Source organism: Sarcophilus harrisii, chromosome 4 (assembly GCF_902635505.1).
Source record: "Sarcophilus harrisii chromosome 4, mSarHar1.11, whole genome shotgun sequence".
NCBI classification, from domain to species: Eukaryota; Metazoa; Chordata; class Mammalia; order Dasyuromorphia; family Dasyuridae; genus Sarcophilus; species Sarcophilus harrisii.
Window position 1 is genome coordinate 67,283,972 of NC_045429.1, and position 14,730 is coordinate 67,298,701.

General features: G+C 34.2%; 1 protein-coding gene across 4 annotated transcripts in view; it reads left to right on the forward strand.

Annotated features, from left to right (window-relative positions):
- The window catches only part of RALGPS2 (Ral GEF with PH domain and SH3 binding motif 2), a 205,066-nt gene that overhangs the window by 81,352 nt on the left and 108,984 nt on the right, over window positions 1-14,730 (forward strand). For all 4 annotated transcript variants that reach the window (XR_004229297.1, XM_031936952.1, XM_031936955.1 and 1 more), the window contains exons 4-5: window positions 6,215-6,265; window positions 11,499-11,582. Coding sequence is in view for 3 of the 4 variants with exons in the window: in XM_031936952.1 (XP_031792812.1) it covers window positions 6,215-6,265; window positions 11,499-11,582 (135 nt within the window). In the remaining variant the exon portion in view is untranslated. The remainder of the gene's footprint in view (window positions 1-6,214; window positions 6,266-11,498; window positions 11,583-14,730) is intronic.

The window sequence follows — 14,730 nt, forward strand, 5'->3', positions numbered from 1 at the left end:
TTATTGCTTCCTCCAAAATAGCCCGGTTAGTTTTTCTTAGAGGCCTATCTTTCTGCTTGGTTCCAAGAGCTATTGCAGTTGTCCTTTGCCTCTGCTTTCTTCAGCCTCCAGCCAGCACAAAGGTGGAAGATGGAATGAATCTGTCTTGCCTCTGAGAGAGGGTTTCTGGCTCTCATTCTCCCAGAGTGCTCCTTCCGAGTCTTTTCTCCTTGTCTGGGGCTGGGCAGCTTTCTGAAGAGACTTTCAGACCAGCCTTGGTCTCAGTTGGGGAAGTGCAGGAGCCCAGTCACCACTGTGGTGTGAGAATGAAGTGAATGAATCTGGCTGCGCCTCCGAGAATGGGCTTCTGCTGAACTGAACTGACTCTCCCCTCTCAATCTTTTCAGCTGAACCCCCAACTGAGCCTCTGTCCGCTTCTTATATATGATCTCCCAAAGGTTAACTCCTCCTCTGAGAGAGTGGGATTATGGGATCTGAGAGTGGGATTATGGGTTTCCTCCCAATGTGCTTTCTGGCCCTTCTTGCTTTATATGAGCTTTCTAAAGGTGTGAACACAAGCATTGTTTCTATCAGTTCTACTTAATACCTTGTTTCAAGTTCTGGCCCATAAAATCTCCTCCTAGGATCAGATCAATCATACTGAGCCATGCTAAATTAGATAATTATTGTCTCCTATCAACTCTAATGATTTAACACTTTGTAAGGATTTCAGCAGTGGGCCTCATTTTCTTTTTTATCTGCAAGATGGAGATAATAATAGTACTTGCCTTCTTTCTAGATATGACTGAGGATAAAATGAGATAATTATAAAGTTAATTGCAATCTTTAAAACACTACTACTCCCTATACTACTAGTAGCTATTGTACTAGCTATTACCATTAATTAGCCTCTGAAATAATAATTTTGGGTGACTTTAGAATCATAATAAAACCAACTCTGCCAACTTCTTTCCCTCTCCCATTTTCTTCTTCATTTGCCTTTCTGGTTTCATTTCTTTTTCTTCCTTTCTTTCCTTCCTTCCTTTCTTTCTTTCCTTCTTTCCTCCCTCCCTTCTTTCTTTCTTCCTTCCTTTCTTTCTTTCTTTCCTTCTTTCCTCCCTCCTTTCTTTCTTTCTTTTCTTTCTTTTCCTCCCCTCCCCTCCCCTCCTCTCCCCTTCCCTCCAAACCGTTCTTTTACTGTACAAAAAGAATCGGACTCTGAAATATTGTACAATTAGCCTGTGAAGGAAATCAAAAATGCAGACGGACAAAAATATAGAGATTGGGAATTCAACGTAATGGTTCTTAGTCATCTCCCAGAGTTTTTTCGCTGGGCGTTGCTGGTTCAGTTCATTACTGCTCCATTGGAACTGATTTGGTTCATCTCATTGCTGGAGATGGTCCATCAGAATTAATCATCATATAGTATTGTTGTTGAAGTATATAGTGATCTCCTGGCTCTGCTCATTTCACTCAGCATCAGTTCATGTAAGTCTCCCCAGAACTTTCTGAAATCATCCTGTTGGTCATTTCTTAGCAAACAATAATATTCCATAATATTCATATACCACAATTTATTCAGCCATTCTCCAATTGATGGCATCTACTCAGTTTTCTGGTTTCATTTCTGATGAAACTGGCAAGCTTCAGTTTACGCCAAGAGAATATCTTGAAGGAATTAGAGATATTTGACCTAAAGGAAAAGAATGAATATTCAAGAAGATTGGGAGGGTTCTCTTCAGATTTCTGAAAGGCTATCAGATGCAACAGGAATTACTCTTTTTAACTCAAAAAGGCAAAAGTAGGAATAAAGAATAAAAACAAATTTAAACTTCTACTAAGGAAAAACCTAAAGTTCTCCCAAAGTGGGATGAAATGCTGTTAGTGTGTTGTGGGAGGAATGCTTCTGGCATTTTGGATGGACTCTCTGCTTTGAGTTTATGAGAGGACATAAAAATAAAAATCCCACAGGACAGGACAGATACCAGATGAGTTGCTATTTGCAAATGTTTAAGAAAACATCCAAATCAACAAGACCAACACCCAACTATTTATTTATTTAATTTTAGCAGATTTTTAAAAATGGGATTTTTTATTTTCTGTATCTTTCAGTCCCTGATGTGACTCAGAAAGTAGGCATGTGGATTAGTTATTAATTGCTGATTCTCATTTGCCTTTTTTAGTTGGAGAGAGATAATATACCATATCTAGTTTTTCTCTTTTTTCTTTCTTTTCTTTCTTTTGCAAATTTTCACTATTTGAAAATTCCTGAAAGACAGACCAAGTACTTTCAAAATAATATCCCACAGCATTATTTCTTCATTTTGATTTTGATCATTTACAGCCATTCTTTCCAACATGATTTTCTTTAGTATTTGATTTCTACTCACTGATACTGAACATCTGGTACTGGGGAACTTCCATTGTCAATAGGAATGAAGACAGATTGCTATGAAAACAGATGTATTCCATTTCTACTTTATGTAGTGTCCTTATTTCGGGTTCATCTAACTTATACAATTTAATATTCTTGGGTTGATCAGCTTTAATTGGATCATACACCACAACTTTTGAAGGTTAGGTTTCTCTTATGTTTTTCAGTTTTATGAGGTATTCATACTTTCTTTCATGCTCCTAGCAAAGAGATCAAGTATTTGCTAGCTATTTCCTAGATTATATCTAAGTTGTATCTTTGAGATAACATTTTTATTTATGAAGTCAGCAAATTAAGATATATTTTTATTAATCATCTGCTTTGTGCTACTCGTTGTACTAAACATTAAGGAATATAAAGTGAGACTTGTTTTCCCTTCTTGAAGGAATAATGTAGTGGAAGAGACCACACAAACAACTGTCTACATATGAAAAACATACTGGCTAGGTGGGAGGGAATCTCAGAGGTAAGGCATTAGCTGTGGGTTAGTAGGATAAACTAGCTAAGAAAGATGTCTTGGTGAAGGTGGAATTTAAGCTGAAGTTGAAGAAAGCTTGGAAGGGGGAAGAATATTCCAATTATGGGGGGCAGACTGTGAAAAGTGTGGAGTATGGAGATTGCATGTTGTTTTTGAGGAAAAGAGGTGAGACCAGTGGAATTGGATGTTAAAATCATGGAAAGACAAAGTTAAAGTGTAAGAAATCTGGAAAGCTAAACTGAAGGGGCTTTAAAAGCCAAACAAATATATATATATATATTTGGTCCTAGAGATAATAAGGAGCCATTGAGTTTACTGAGTATGGATAATGAATGACATGGTTGGATTAGTATTTAGGGAAGATTACTTTGACAGCTGAAAGGATGAACTATCTAGGAGGCTAGAGGTGGCAAGGACTTCCCCTTGGGTGGATGCTAAATAATAAGAAACAAATACTGGAGAAGGGGATTCATAGAGGATTTATTTAGAGACTAGTTTATAGAACTTGGCAGCAGATTGGATATGGGAGATGACACTGAATTTTTTGGTCTCTGCAACTGAGAATTGTAGTACCCTAGATCCTAATAGATTAAATTTACAATTAAATTTTTAAATAGTGATTATTAGTGCCTTTCTTCTTTTTTCTGCTTTTAGAGTTAAGTTGTTTATAAATGAGTTTGTTGTAGCTATTGTATTTTCATGGAGTCTTTTTGTGTTTTCTCCTGATTTAATGTCAGTTTTGTTGAGGGCTATTTTAAATGTGTACATGTTTTCGTGGGCCAATCTTCTGGGTTTGATTGTCTTCCTCACACTTAATTAGACTGGCTCTTGGACTGCAAACATCTGTTACCTAGTCTGAATTTTGAAGTCTTTTAAGATAGAACCTGCCAGTTGGTGCTCTTTCTGGTTAGCCTTAGAAAATTTAACATCACCTACATTCCATGGTTAAATATTTTAGTGCTTTAAGATTTACAAAAATCTTTTTGTGTATTCCCTCTTGTGCTCACAGTAATCATATGAAATAGGTGCCTCATGAAATATCCCAATTTTTACAAATATACAATTTTACAAATGAAGAATTGAGGTTCCAGAAATCAACTGTTTTGCCCTAGGCCACAGTGTCACGTCAGTAAGTGTGAAAGGGTGGATTTCACACTCCACATCTTTGTAATGCCCAATCCAGCATTTTCTCCATTACACCATATTTCTCAAATATAATGGTAATTAAGTTTTTTAGGTATCAATATCATTATTGATAGAATTTGAAGAAAAGTAGGTTTATTAGAATTTGTTGTTTTATATATGTTTTCCCTTTAGGTATAAGTGCCTAAGCATTTAATGAATGAAAAATGAGGAAGAAATGAAATTATTGTGTTTAAAGAACATGGTGTCAACCGGTTTTTTTTTTTTTTCTTAAATGCTTCCTCTGTCTCTAGAACAATGACTTTGATTTTTTTTTTATTCAGGTATTTCATAAATGAATTAATTACAATTACCTTTTGACTCACAGATGGAATAAGAGTTGAAGTGGTAATAATAGCATTCTCTTGGTTTAGTGGTAAGAAATGGGAAAAGTATGTGTTTGGGAGAGTTAAAAGGGGGTGTGATTATTGAACTAAGATCAATGAAAGACAGGCACAATTTATATGTGTATGCCATTCATTTTTCCCTGAGAAAGGAAAACTTGTTGAGATAATCGGCTGTTAGCCACTAGGTGGCAGGTCAGCCTAGGCAGTCTTTTTCCAGTCTATGCGGAATGGTCTTAAAACAAGAAACAAATTGACTAAGATTGCAAAAGTTTAGAGATGGAAAAACAGTGTGCCTGTTTATCTGTGGGATGTGATCATTTGTGGTAGTGCTTATACTAATGGGTACAAACAAAAGTGTTGATGATATTATATAATTTGAAGAAGTCCTATTTTTCTATAGTAATTTTGGAAATCTGTGCTTATATGATATACTAGAATTTATAGCAAAAATGATAGAAAATTCCATAGATCTTGTAGGAATGATCTCATTTAGCATTATTTGTCAGTTAATGGCAAATGGTTAGTATGTCTGGTCAAGAGAAGCATCTCCTTATTTCCCAATCAGCGCTTAGCACAGTATTTTGGGTCTTTTATGTACATATAAATAAATATTCTGTCAGTGATTGATAATGCTGTAGTTTCTCCCTATTGCCAGTTAAAGAACAGTTTTAGGCATCATATTTATAGAACTCATTCTTCCCCTTCCTCACTTGCCATGAAAACTGAGAAAGATTACACTAAATGTCCCTAGGCATGTTGAGGTATTTTTAAAGTAAAACTTTTAAGGAACAATTTTGTATTTTCCTGAATCAGTTAAATTTTAACTTCATAGTGACCTATAGTTTAGAAATACTGGTGGGTTATCAGAAGGCATCACCTTTTTCTAAGTTAATACATTGTAATCTTAAATATGTAGAAGACTGTGTGTGTGTGTGTGTGTGTGTGTGTGTGTGTGTGTTTGTGTGTGGAGAGAGAGAGAGAGAGTGTGTGAGTGTGTGTTAGTTTTGCATGTAGATAAATATTATGTGGTATTGTGCTGTGAGATACTGAGTTTGAAAGGTCAGAAAATAACCTATCTCTTTTCGGGGTGGGAGGAAGTGGGGTAATGAAGTATTTTAACACTACCAGTAATGATTTTGGTAATGTGTGCTTGCATATAGTTTCCCACAGATGTGACAATAGGAGCTACAGAAGGCAATAGCCATTTTTATTAGTCTTTGGAATTTATTCTATGTAATTCTTTTGGCAAGAAGTTAAAGTTATGCAAAAATTTTAATGGGAAACTTTACTGAGAATAATCTAATGTATTTGAATTGATACTAAAGATAAAGTGTCAGATTTCTTTCCCCTTTTCCAAATTAAAACGAAATGATTATCTTTTTAAAAAATGAATAGTTTAGGACATTGTGGTATAGTAGTAATCATAAAAAGAACACTAGTGTATGAATTGGGATATGTGAAATCTGTTGTTGAAAATTCTGCTAATTTATGTGATCAGAAACAGGTTCATTTCTCTCATTAAATTGGTATTTTTATATTTCATAAGAATGCTTTAAAAATAATTAGGTTATATTGAAATGGAATACTTATATTTCATGAAATAAATTTGCTTGAATTTTTCATGAAAGAAGTTGAAAGAAATATTCTTTATGGTTGAAAAAATTCTGACAGATTGGCTATTTTTAAAATATTACAAATGTGATTTTAGTAAAATTGTGTAATCCTGATAAAATGATGTTAAAATAGGATCACAAAATATTGATTTTGAAAATAATTTATTATTTTTCATTTCAGGGTCAGATAACATTAATGGATGTCCCAGTATTTAAAGCTATTCAACCGGATGTGAGTAATATTTGTATTCCTCAAATTTAAAACAGCTAGATATATTGCATTAATGTAAGTGTTTGTGGAAATGTGAAGTAAAATTACTTTTTATGAATTTGGGGCTATAAAAACTTCATGTGCTACTGATGTGGTGAAAGCTTAAAAAATAGTGCTGACAGTAATAATGCTTACAGAATCAGAATTTTAGAACTGGAAAGGATCATAGGGCTGATCTAATCTTTCTCATTTCACAAATGAAAAAATTAAGGATTTGGGAGATTAATATGTTCAGTGATATGTTTCTTTTAGTTCTATTTAATGTATCAAATGTCTACTATTAATTTTACTAAGATTTTGATTTTCATTTTTGTAGGATTTAGTAAATGTAATTAGAGACCTAAAAGAAATTAAGTGATTTACTTAGGGTTACATTTTCTGAAGTAAGACACAGAATCTTCTGGCTATAAGGCCAACTCTGCATTCAGTAAACCATTTTGTCTCTCGGAAGGCTCATGGTAATGCATGTGAACACCTTATTGAAACATAAAATAGGAAAGTGGCCATAAATTATATTGGAAAATTCTTTAAAGGAAAGAATATTTTGACATATTTAAAGCATCTCTTGATTAAGACTCAGCTCACAACACAATGTAGAGGAGAAAAATATTTATTTAAAGCCTAAGATCTAAAGATTATACAATATAAAGTCTACCTAAAAATAACAAAAAGAGTGTCTTTATTTTTATTTTCTTAAAATTATGTTAGGAAAAGAAGGTCAAATGTGCATAGGACCACTACTCAGCTAAAACACTGTGATTCCTGATGATAATGGAGAGAGGGAGTTGCTACTCAACTTTATTTTGATTCTATTTTCTTTGCCAAGGAGAAAGATCTTTGATTTAGGAAGGGACAAAACAAAATTGGCTAATAGTGATTTGATACCCAAGATAATTAAGGAGAAATAAGTGAACACTGAGCTGCTCTTGATGAGTTTGAGTAGGCTCATGTAAACTCTGGCCTTTTACTGCTAGAACTGGCAAATGTGATGGCTGAGCTAATGATTTCTGGAGGATCATGCTGAATGAGAAAGGTGCTATCAGACTAGAGAAGGCGGAATATTGTCCCAGTCAAGAAGAGGAAGAGAAAAGAGTCTAACTTTTTCTACAATTCCTTCTGAAATCTTTGTATATATTATTAAATAGATGGGTAGCACAAAGTAGAGCTCTACTTCATCAAGAACAAGTCATTCCAGACTATACATCCCTTACCCCTAACCCTCTTTCATTTCCTTATTTGGCAATCTTAAAGAGTGTGGAAGAAGGAACTTATTTCTTTACAGTTTTAACAAGTATTTGGCAGAGGCCATCATTCTCATCTTCTGCAAGAAAATGGCAAGATGGGGCATCTAGGTGGTGCATTGGTAGAGCACCAGCCCTGTAGTCAGGAGGACCCGAGTTCAAATCTGGTCTCAGACACCTAACATTTCCTGGCTGTGTGACCCTGGGCAAGTCACTTAACCCCAATTGCCTCAGCAAAAAAAAGAAAAAGAAAAAAAGATAATGGTAAGAAATGAGATGGGCCAGGTGATAGGGTTTTTAATCGAATTGGTAACTAATTGAATGGCTACACCCAAAGAATAGACATTAATGGTTCACTGTTAGCTAGGAAGAAGGTATATCCATGCCTCAAGTCTCTCCCCTTTCTTATCTGTCTTCCGTAAAGCTACTTTGTTTGGATAGTTCTGGAGTATAGTTCTGACTGTCACTTCAAGTTAGCTCTAGGAGTTTCTAGGATTAAATTAAATATAGTACTGAGCTCATTTTCTTACCTAGGGATGATATTACCTACCCAAAGATGTGAGGATTCTTTATATAAAACATTCTGCAAACTTATGCAAAATATGATATAGATGTAAACTTTTTTCTCTGGAGAGTTATAAACACTAGCAAGAGCTATGGTTTTAAATGTGATATTCTTATTTTTATGTGTTTATATTAGGTTTAATCAATAAAATCTTTTAACTGAATATTAGGGTGCCATTTGTTCAATATTTTATTTAAAACTTTGGGAATACTTTTCCTTCTACATATTAAGATGATTCAATAATCTAACTTTCTAAAAGTAAATACTAATATATTCACTCAAACACAAGAATTTTATGTGATGTTGATTTAAGGATATTTTAGGAAAACATATATCTTGTGTTCCACAATGGAGGGGAAAGATAAGTTCAATCATCAATAATTTATTAACTGCTTACTCTGTACAAGATGCTGTGTTAGTCGCTGAAAATACAAAAACAAAAAACTCCTGCTCCTCCAGGAACTTAACATTGTAATGAATAGATTATGGGAAGATAGAAGTGTACAGAAAACATTCAAAGCAGGCAAGCGATGATTTAAGAGAATAAGGTGTTAGTAACTGGGGAGAACAGAAGGTGGTACTTCAACTGAATCCTGAAGGAAATCAAGGAAAAGAGGAGAGACTGGAAGGAGATCATATAGGGTATTGGCAGTTGTCAAGATTAGGATGGGGAACCTTTTTTCTGCCAAAGGCCATTTGGATATTTATAACATTCACAGGCCATTCAAAATAATCAGTTTAATGAACTCAATCAATGGGAGGTGATTCTGGCTAAAACATGCACCTTTGATATGTAGATATAGGTATATTTATTTACATATAAGTGATATATTTTCACTGCTAATGCTAATATGTACATTATAAACTTATGCGAAATTAGAAATTAGCAAAGCATAAGAAAGATGAACTATTTGACATGAGTCATTTAGTAATTCATGGAGTCAGTTGACTAGAAAGGTGACCTTGTCAGACCTGTGCTGTTTAGGAAATCTAAGATAGTAATTCAGGTGAAAAGTAAGGAGCCCTTGAATTGGGGAGAGGGGCATATGTATAGAGACAAGAGCAATGTGATTTATTCTAGAAGTAAAAATGACAAAGTTTAAGTGAATGGATATTTCAGTTAGCAGGCATTAATAAAATACTATGGGCTTCTGGTGATTTAAAAAAGGAAAAAATGGCCCTTGCCCTGAAGGAGTTCACATTTCAAAGATGACATGGAAATAACTAGGTACATGAAAGTAATCTCACAGGGACCAGAAGATGGTACTTTAATTGAGTCTCAAAGGAAACAGAGAAAACTAAGCAGCAAAGGTGAGGAAAGGAGAAAATTCAGGTAGGGGCGGTAGACAATAAAGAACTAGAAGATTATCAACAATGTTGAGAAGGATGAGAATTGAGAAAATGCTATTAAATTTGGCAATCAAAAGATTGCTGGTTTTGAAGAGTTTGGTTTAAATAGAAGGATGAGATCAAATGTCAGGTTTCAGAAGATGGAGTGAAAATCAGGAGTTGAAGCTAATAACAAGGTTTCAGATTGGGAGGTCTGGAAGGATAATGGCTAGTCCCCAGTAATACGCACATTTGGAAGACAAAATCAGTTTGGGTGAAAATGCAATGTAAGCAGCTTTTTGATATAAATTGTAACTTCTCCATGCCTGATTGTTCCATATGATTGTCTCACTGAAAACGAAGAGGATTCAGGAGAGTGACCCTTATTGACCAGTGAGTGCTCAGGAGCACAGAGCTGGCCAAAGGAGAGCCTGCTGTAGATATAGGACAATCTGAGGGGTTAAGAAGAAGGAATGTTTTCTTATGGGCACATGTATAAATGAGAGCCCTGTGATGAAGGGGGTAGGGTGGTTTTGTTGGAGACAAGTTGTGAAATCAATATTGCAGGGAGGGTGGGATTCCAGCACATCTTTCTGCTTAGCTATAGCTATTTGGTCCCATATCTTTTGGGATCATACTACAGTCTCTCTGTAAGAACTAGGGCATGATAGCTACTTTTGACCAAGATAGGGACCCCCACCTTTTCTCCATGTATTTGAGACATGTGCACTGAAAGCAATTTGCCTCTCTTGTTATTAGATTAAGAAATAGCTGTCTCAGTATAAGCCCAGGCAATTGCCTGCTTTTTCTGTGCCTATTAGTGAGTGTTAGCTTCTATGGTTCTTTAGCATTGTTTTTTGGAGAATGGTTACCCCCTTAGAACATGCCATCCTCTTCAGGAAAAGCCTCATTGTTTTTTTAAGTTTTTAAGTATACAGTTATACTTTTTTCCTCCCTTTTTCTATGAAACCATTGTTTTCTTCAAATCTTGGAGAGTGTTTCCCAATCTTTACATTAGACACTTTTTCCCAAAATAAAATCCAGATTCTCTTTTCTTTAAGAAAGCTTCATTCTGTCCAACCATTTGAAGTATAGAGAAGCATAATATAAACATCTTCACTTTGTCCAAGAAGCAGCTTATACTTGGAATACAGCAGTCATTTTGCTCTGTTGCAAAAGTAAAATCATTACACACTTGATGCTAGAAAGCACATTTTTATATATTTCTGGACAACCTCTAAAATTCCTGAATGGAGGGGTAAGTAGCTGGAAGGACCATGTGTGAGGAGAAAATATGAGGAAGGGGGGGATGGGCCTCATTTATGGAAATAAGCCTTGAAATAATTTAATTTATTATATCACTGCAGTGATTTGTTGACAGATTTTATTCCTTAAAGTTTAAACAAAGCTTTAGGAATGTTCTCTAAACTTTATGTATTTCTTTTATTCAGGATTTCATCTAAATGATATATAAGTTCTCTAGGCTTAAGTATATCGTACAGAGATAATAAATAATTTAATTTTGGAAGTGTATATATGGTATGCTACTTTGATGAATTTTTATTTCCCACATATGTATATATATGTCTGTATGTGTGTGTGACTATGTAAAAATTAATATAGTTCCTCAGTTTCCTAATCTGTATAATAAAGGCCTTAGACTGGTTTGTAAGGTCCCTTCTTGTTCTAATTCAATAACACAATAAACTGACAATTTAAAATAAATAGATTTATATTTTAAAAACTAAAATGGTAGTTTAGAAATAGGAAGTATAAAAAGACAAAAATAGAAGAAATAAATATGACATAATATCTGATAAAATTAAAAAATTAAATATCCGTTTGGATTTGCTGAATTCAGTTGTGATGGTATAGTACATAAATACATTATTTTAACTGTTCATTTTAAATTGTAGTTAGGGAGGAAAAAAAAGTTGTATATGCGTGTGTATATATACGTATGTATATTTATATGTTGCACCCTTTGACTCTTAGTATTGTAGCAAGGAAATCTTACCTATTTCCCTCATATTAAATTTAATTATCATTATTTTTTCAGGAGCTTTCAAGTTGTGGATGGAATAAAAAAGAGAAGTACAGTTCTGCACCAAATGCAGTTGCCTTCACAAGAAGATTTAATCATGTAAGTCTTCTCTAAAATGCTGTTCTTTTCAAAAATGGTAAATTTTTTATTGAAAGTTTTCTATTGAGCTTTCCCTAAAGTAAACAGTAGTGAAATGATATCATTTAAAAAAAATATATATATATATACTATTCTAGCATCATCTCATTCAAAGGATTTCCTAGAAAAATGGAATTTGTATGAACTTAGAATTTTGTAGAAGACAAAAATGTCTTGTTTCTGTTTTCTGCTTTAGTTATAATTCTGGATACACAAAGTTCAAATGTTAAACGAGTCCCAAATAATATTAATTTTACATTCACTTTCATATATAAGTATTAGAATTGGATGGAACTTTAGTCGCAAAACTAATTAAATTTAAAGTCTGATTTTAATCTTCCATTAAATATTTTTCCCTTTCTTGGAAGACACTGAAGTCCTTCTCAATTATCTTCCTTCTGTGGGAAGAAACCTAGAAACCCAATCCACTTAAAGTCTCAGGCCCTATAGGTCCCAATGGTACTGGGCCAGGCCTCCCACCCTAGGGAATGAACATAATTCTTCATACTGTAGAGATGAGTAGGCAATCACCAGTTTTTCAGTAAGTGGAGGACTACCGGGTCTTACTCTGTTAGCCTTGTTACTACTGTACCCTACAAACCTTAAGCTACTACTTTTGGCTTACCACAACAACCTAAAGAGTCCTGGGTCTTGATTCTGACCTGCTGCTGAGCTCTTCGAACTTCTTAGGCCTTGCCACATACCTTTCAGCTTTGCTGAAGTACAATATGCTGTGTTTTCCCCAATTAGAGCTTAAGCTTCTTGAAAACAGGGATATCTCACTTTTCAGTTATCTCCACTGCTTGGTGTATATTAAGTTGGTAATAGAAATTGTTTTTCATTCAGTCAGTATTTAAGTATCTGCAATGTACATGATACATACATGCACACATATTGACACCTTATTGTAATAGAGTTTAGGATTGTGATACAAGTTCATGTTTTACAAAACAATGTTAAAGCATGATCCCATGTATCTTCTTGGCTGGGGATTCAAGGCAGTAGTGTCTCATACAGTTTCATAATATGCCAGTTGTTAATGAGATGGTGCTGGTATCTTTTCAGAATTTGTTTTGATTGAAAATTAGAATTTACTATAATATCAGAAAACGAGAACTTCTCCCCTTCTGTTCCTTCCCACACCCCCAATATTTATTAGTGTTGTCTTAGAGTATCTAAAGACATAGTAGGTAGCTAAGTGGTGCAATAGAGAGACTCCTGGTCTGGAGTGAAGACAGCCCGAGTTCAGATCCAGCCTCAGACTCTTATTGGGTGAGTCATATAGCTTTTCTTTGCCTCAGTTTCCTAAATTATAAAATGAGATAATAGCATTTACTTCCCAGAATTATAATAAGGATTAAATGAATTTTTGTGAAGTGCTTAGCACAGTATCTGGCGCATACAGTAAAAATTCTTTCTGACTTAGTTTTTAAATATAACTTTCTTGAACATTGATTGCTTATCTAGAAATTTCAGTTATATGAAATGTAGATAATTAAGTGGAAGTAAACAAAAAGACCAATTTTTATAACCATAATAAATGTTACAAATTCTATTCTATAAAGGTCTTATATTTTATTTCTAGGAGAAGCCTTAAGCCCTCATTCTTAACTTTTAGTAGACATTGCTGAGAGCTTTTACTTTTTGGCTTAGAATCCTAATGCACAGAATAGAAATAAAAGAGTTAAGTGGATCCTCAAAGGATGCTGATGGAAAAGAATAAGAAATGATAGCATGCAATTTTGGTAATTCAGGAAGACACAAAAGTACAAAAAAACTCAATACCAACAATATGGTGGATTGCACTCCTTTGAGAATATGTACAGCTAGTCCCTACAATCTTCAGAAACCCCCAAAGATACCATAGTATGATAATGTGCTTCTTAGGCACTTAGCCATTGGAAAGAAATAGCTGATAGAAGTTGAGAGACTTTCAATTAAGTCTCTGAGGCTGAGTGTTTTTGCCTAGGTCCTAAGTATTATCAGGAACTGCTATCTACACCTTGGGCTGGGTACTGATTCCTTTTATACTAAATGCAATGTTTTTATATCCGCTATAACAGCTTTTTTATCTAAACTTTTGTTATGGACCTTTTCAGGCAGTAATGATGTAAATAATTTTAAAATAGAAATCCTTCTAACCCTTTACAATGACCATAAAAATTATGGAAGACAAAGGAAGTGATTTGTTAAATCAATTTCCTATTTTTTGTTTTCTTTCTTCTGACAAAATTTTCATTTTAAAGCCATATTGGAGTAACATAGTTCTTGTAATACTAATCCTTATACTTCTCACTTCTTATTAACCAGTGATATGAGTCCCAACAGTGTCTTAATTAAATTCACATATATATATATGAATATAGTGGTATAATGGATCTCACATTCACCCTAAAATCCATCTGAGTTCAAATCTAGCCTCAGACATTTAGCTGGGTAACCCTGGTCAAGTCACTTAACCCTTTTTGCCTCAGTTTCTTATTTTTAAAAATAAGCTGAAGAATGAAGTGGCAAACCATTCCAGTATCTTTGCCAAGAAAACCCCAGGTTGGGTCATGAAGAGTTAGACATGACTAAACACAAACTAAATAACAACTGCGATCACATTGCCATGGAGAGAGCTGTTGTGGCGGTCAGAAAACTGGAGTGGAAGCCTTTGCACTGTCACTTAGGAATTACATTAAATTACCTGTAGAGCTCTCTTCCAGTTTTTCTCTTTTGGCTAAAATTAAGAAGAGGAAAATTACAATTAATATTCAGCAAATGAACTTGTATTGTCTTAGCTAAATTGTCATTTAACATACTTATCCATCATTCAAAGAATAAATATTAATGTTTGAAAATATTTGGAAAACTATAGTACTATTTAGTTTTAGTAAATAATTCTGATTTATAGAATACAATATAGATAAGAGATAATATGGTTAGTCAGCAAGTATTTCTTAAGTGTTCATTCTTAAGTCTCATTCATTAGTAGAATATCTATAGATATTCTATAATGGGAATAAAAATACAAGTAGAAAGAAACTCTCCCCTTGAGAAGCTTATATTTGAATAAGGAAAAACACATAAAAGGAGGTTACAGAGGAAAGGGGGAGGTACCCACATG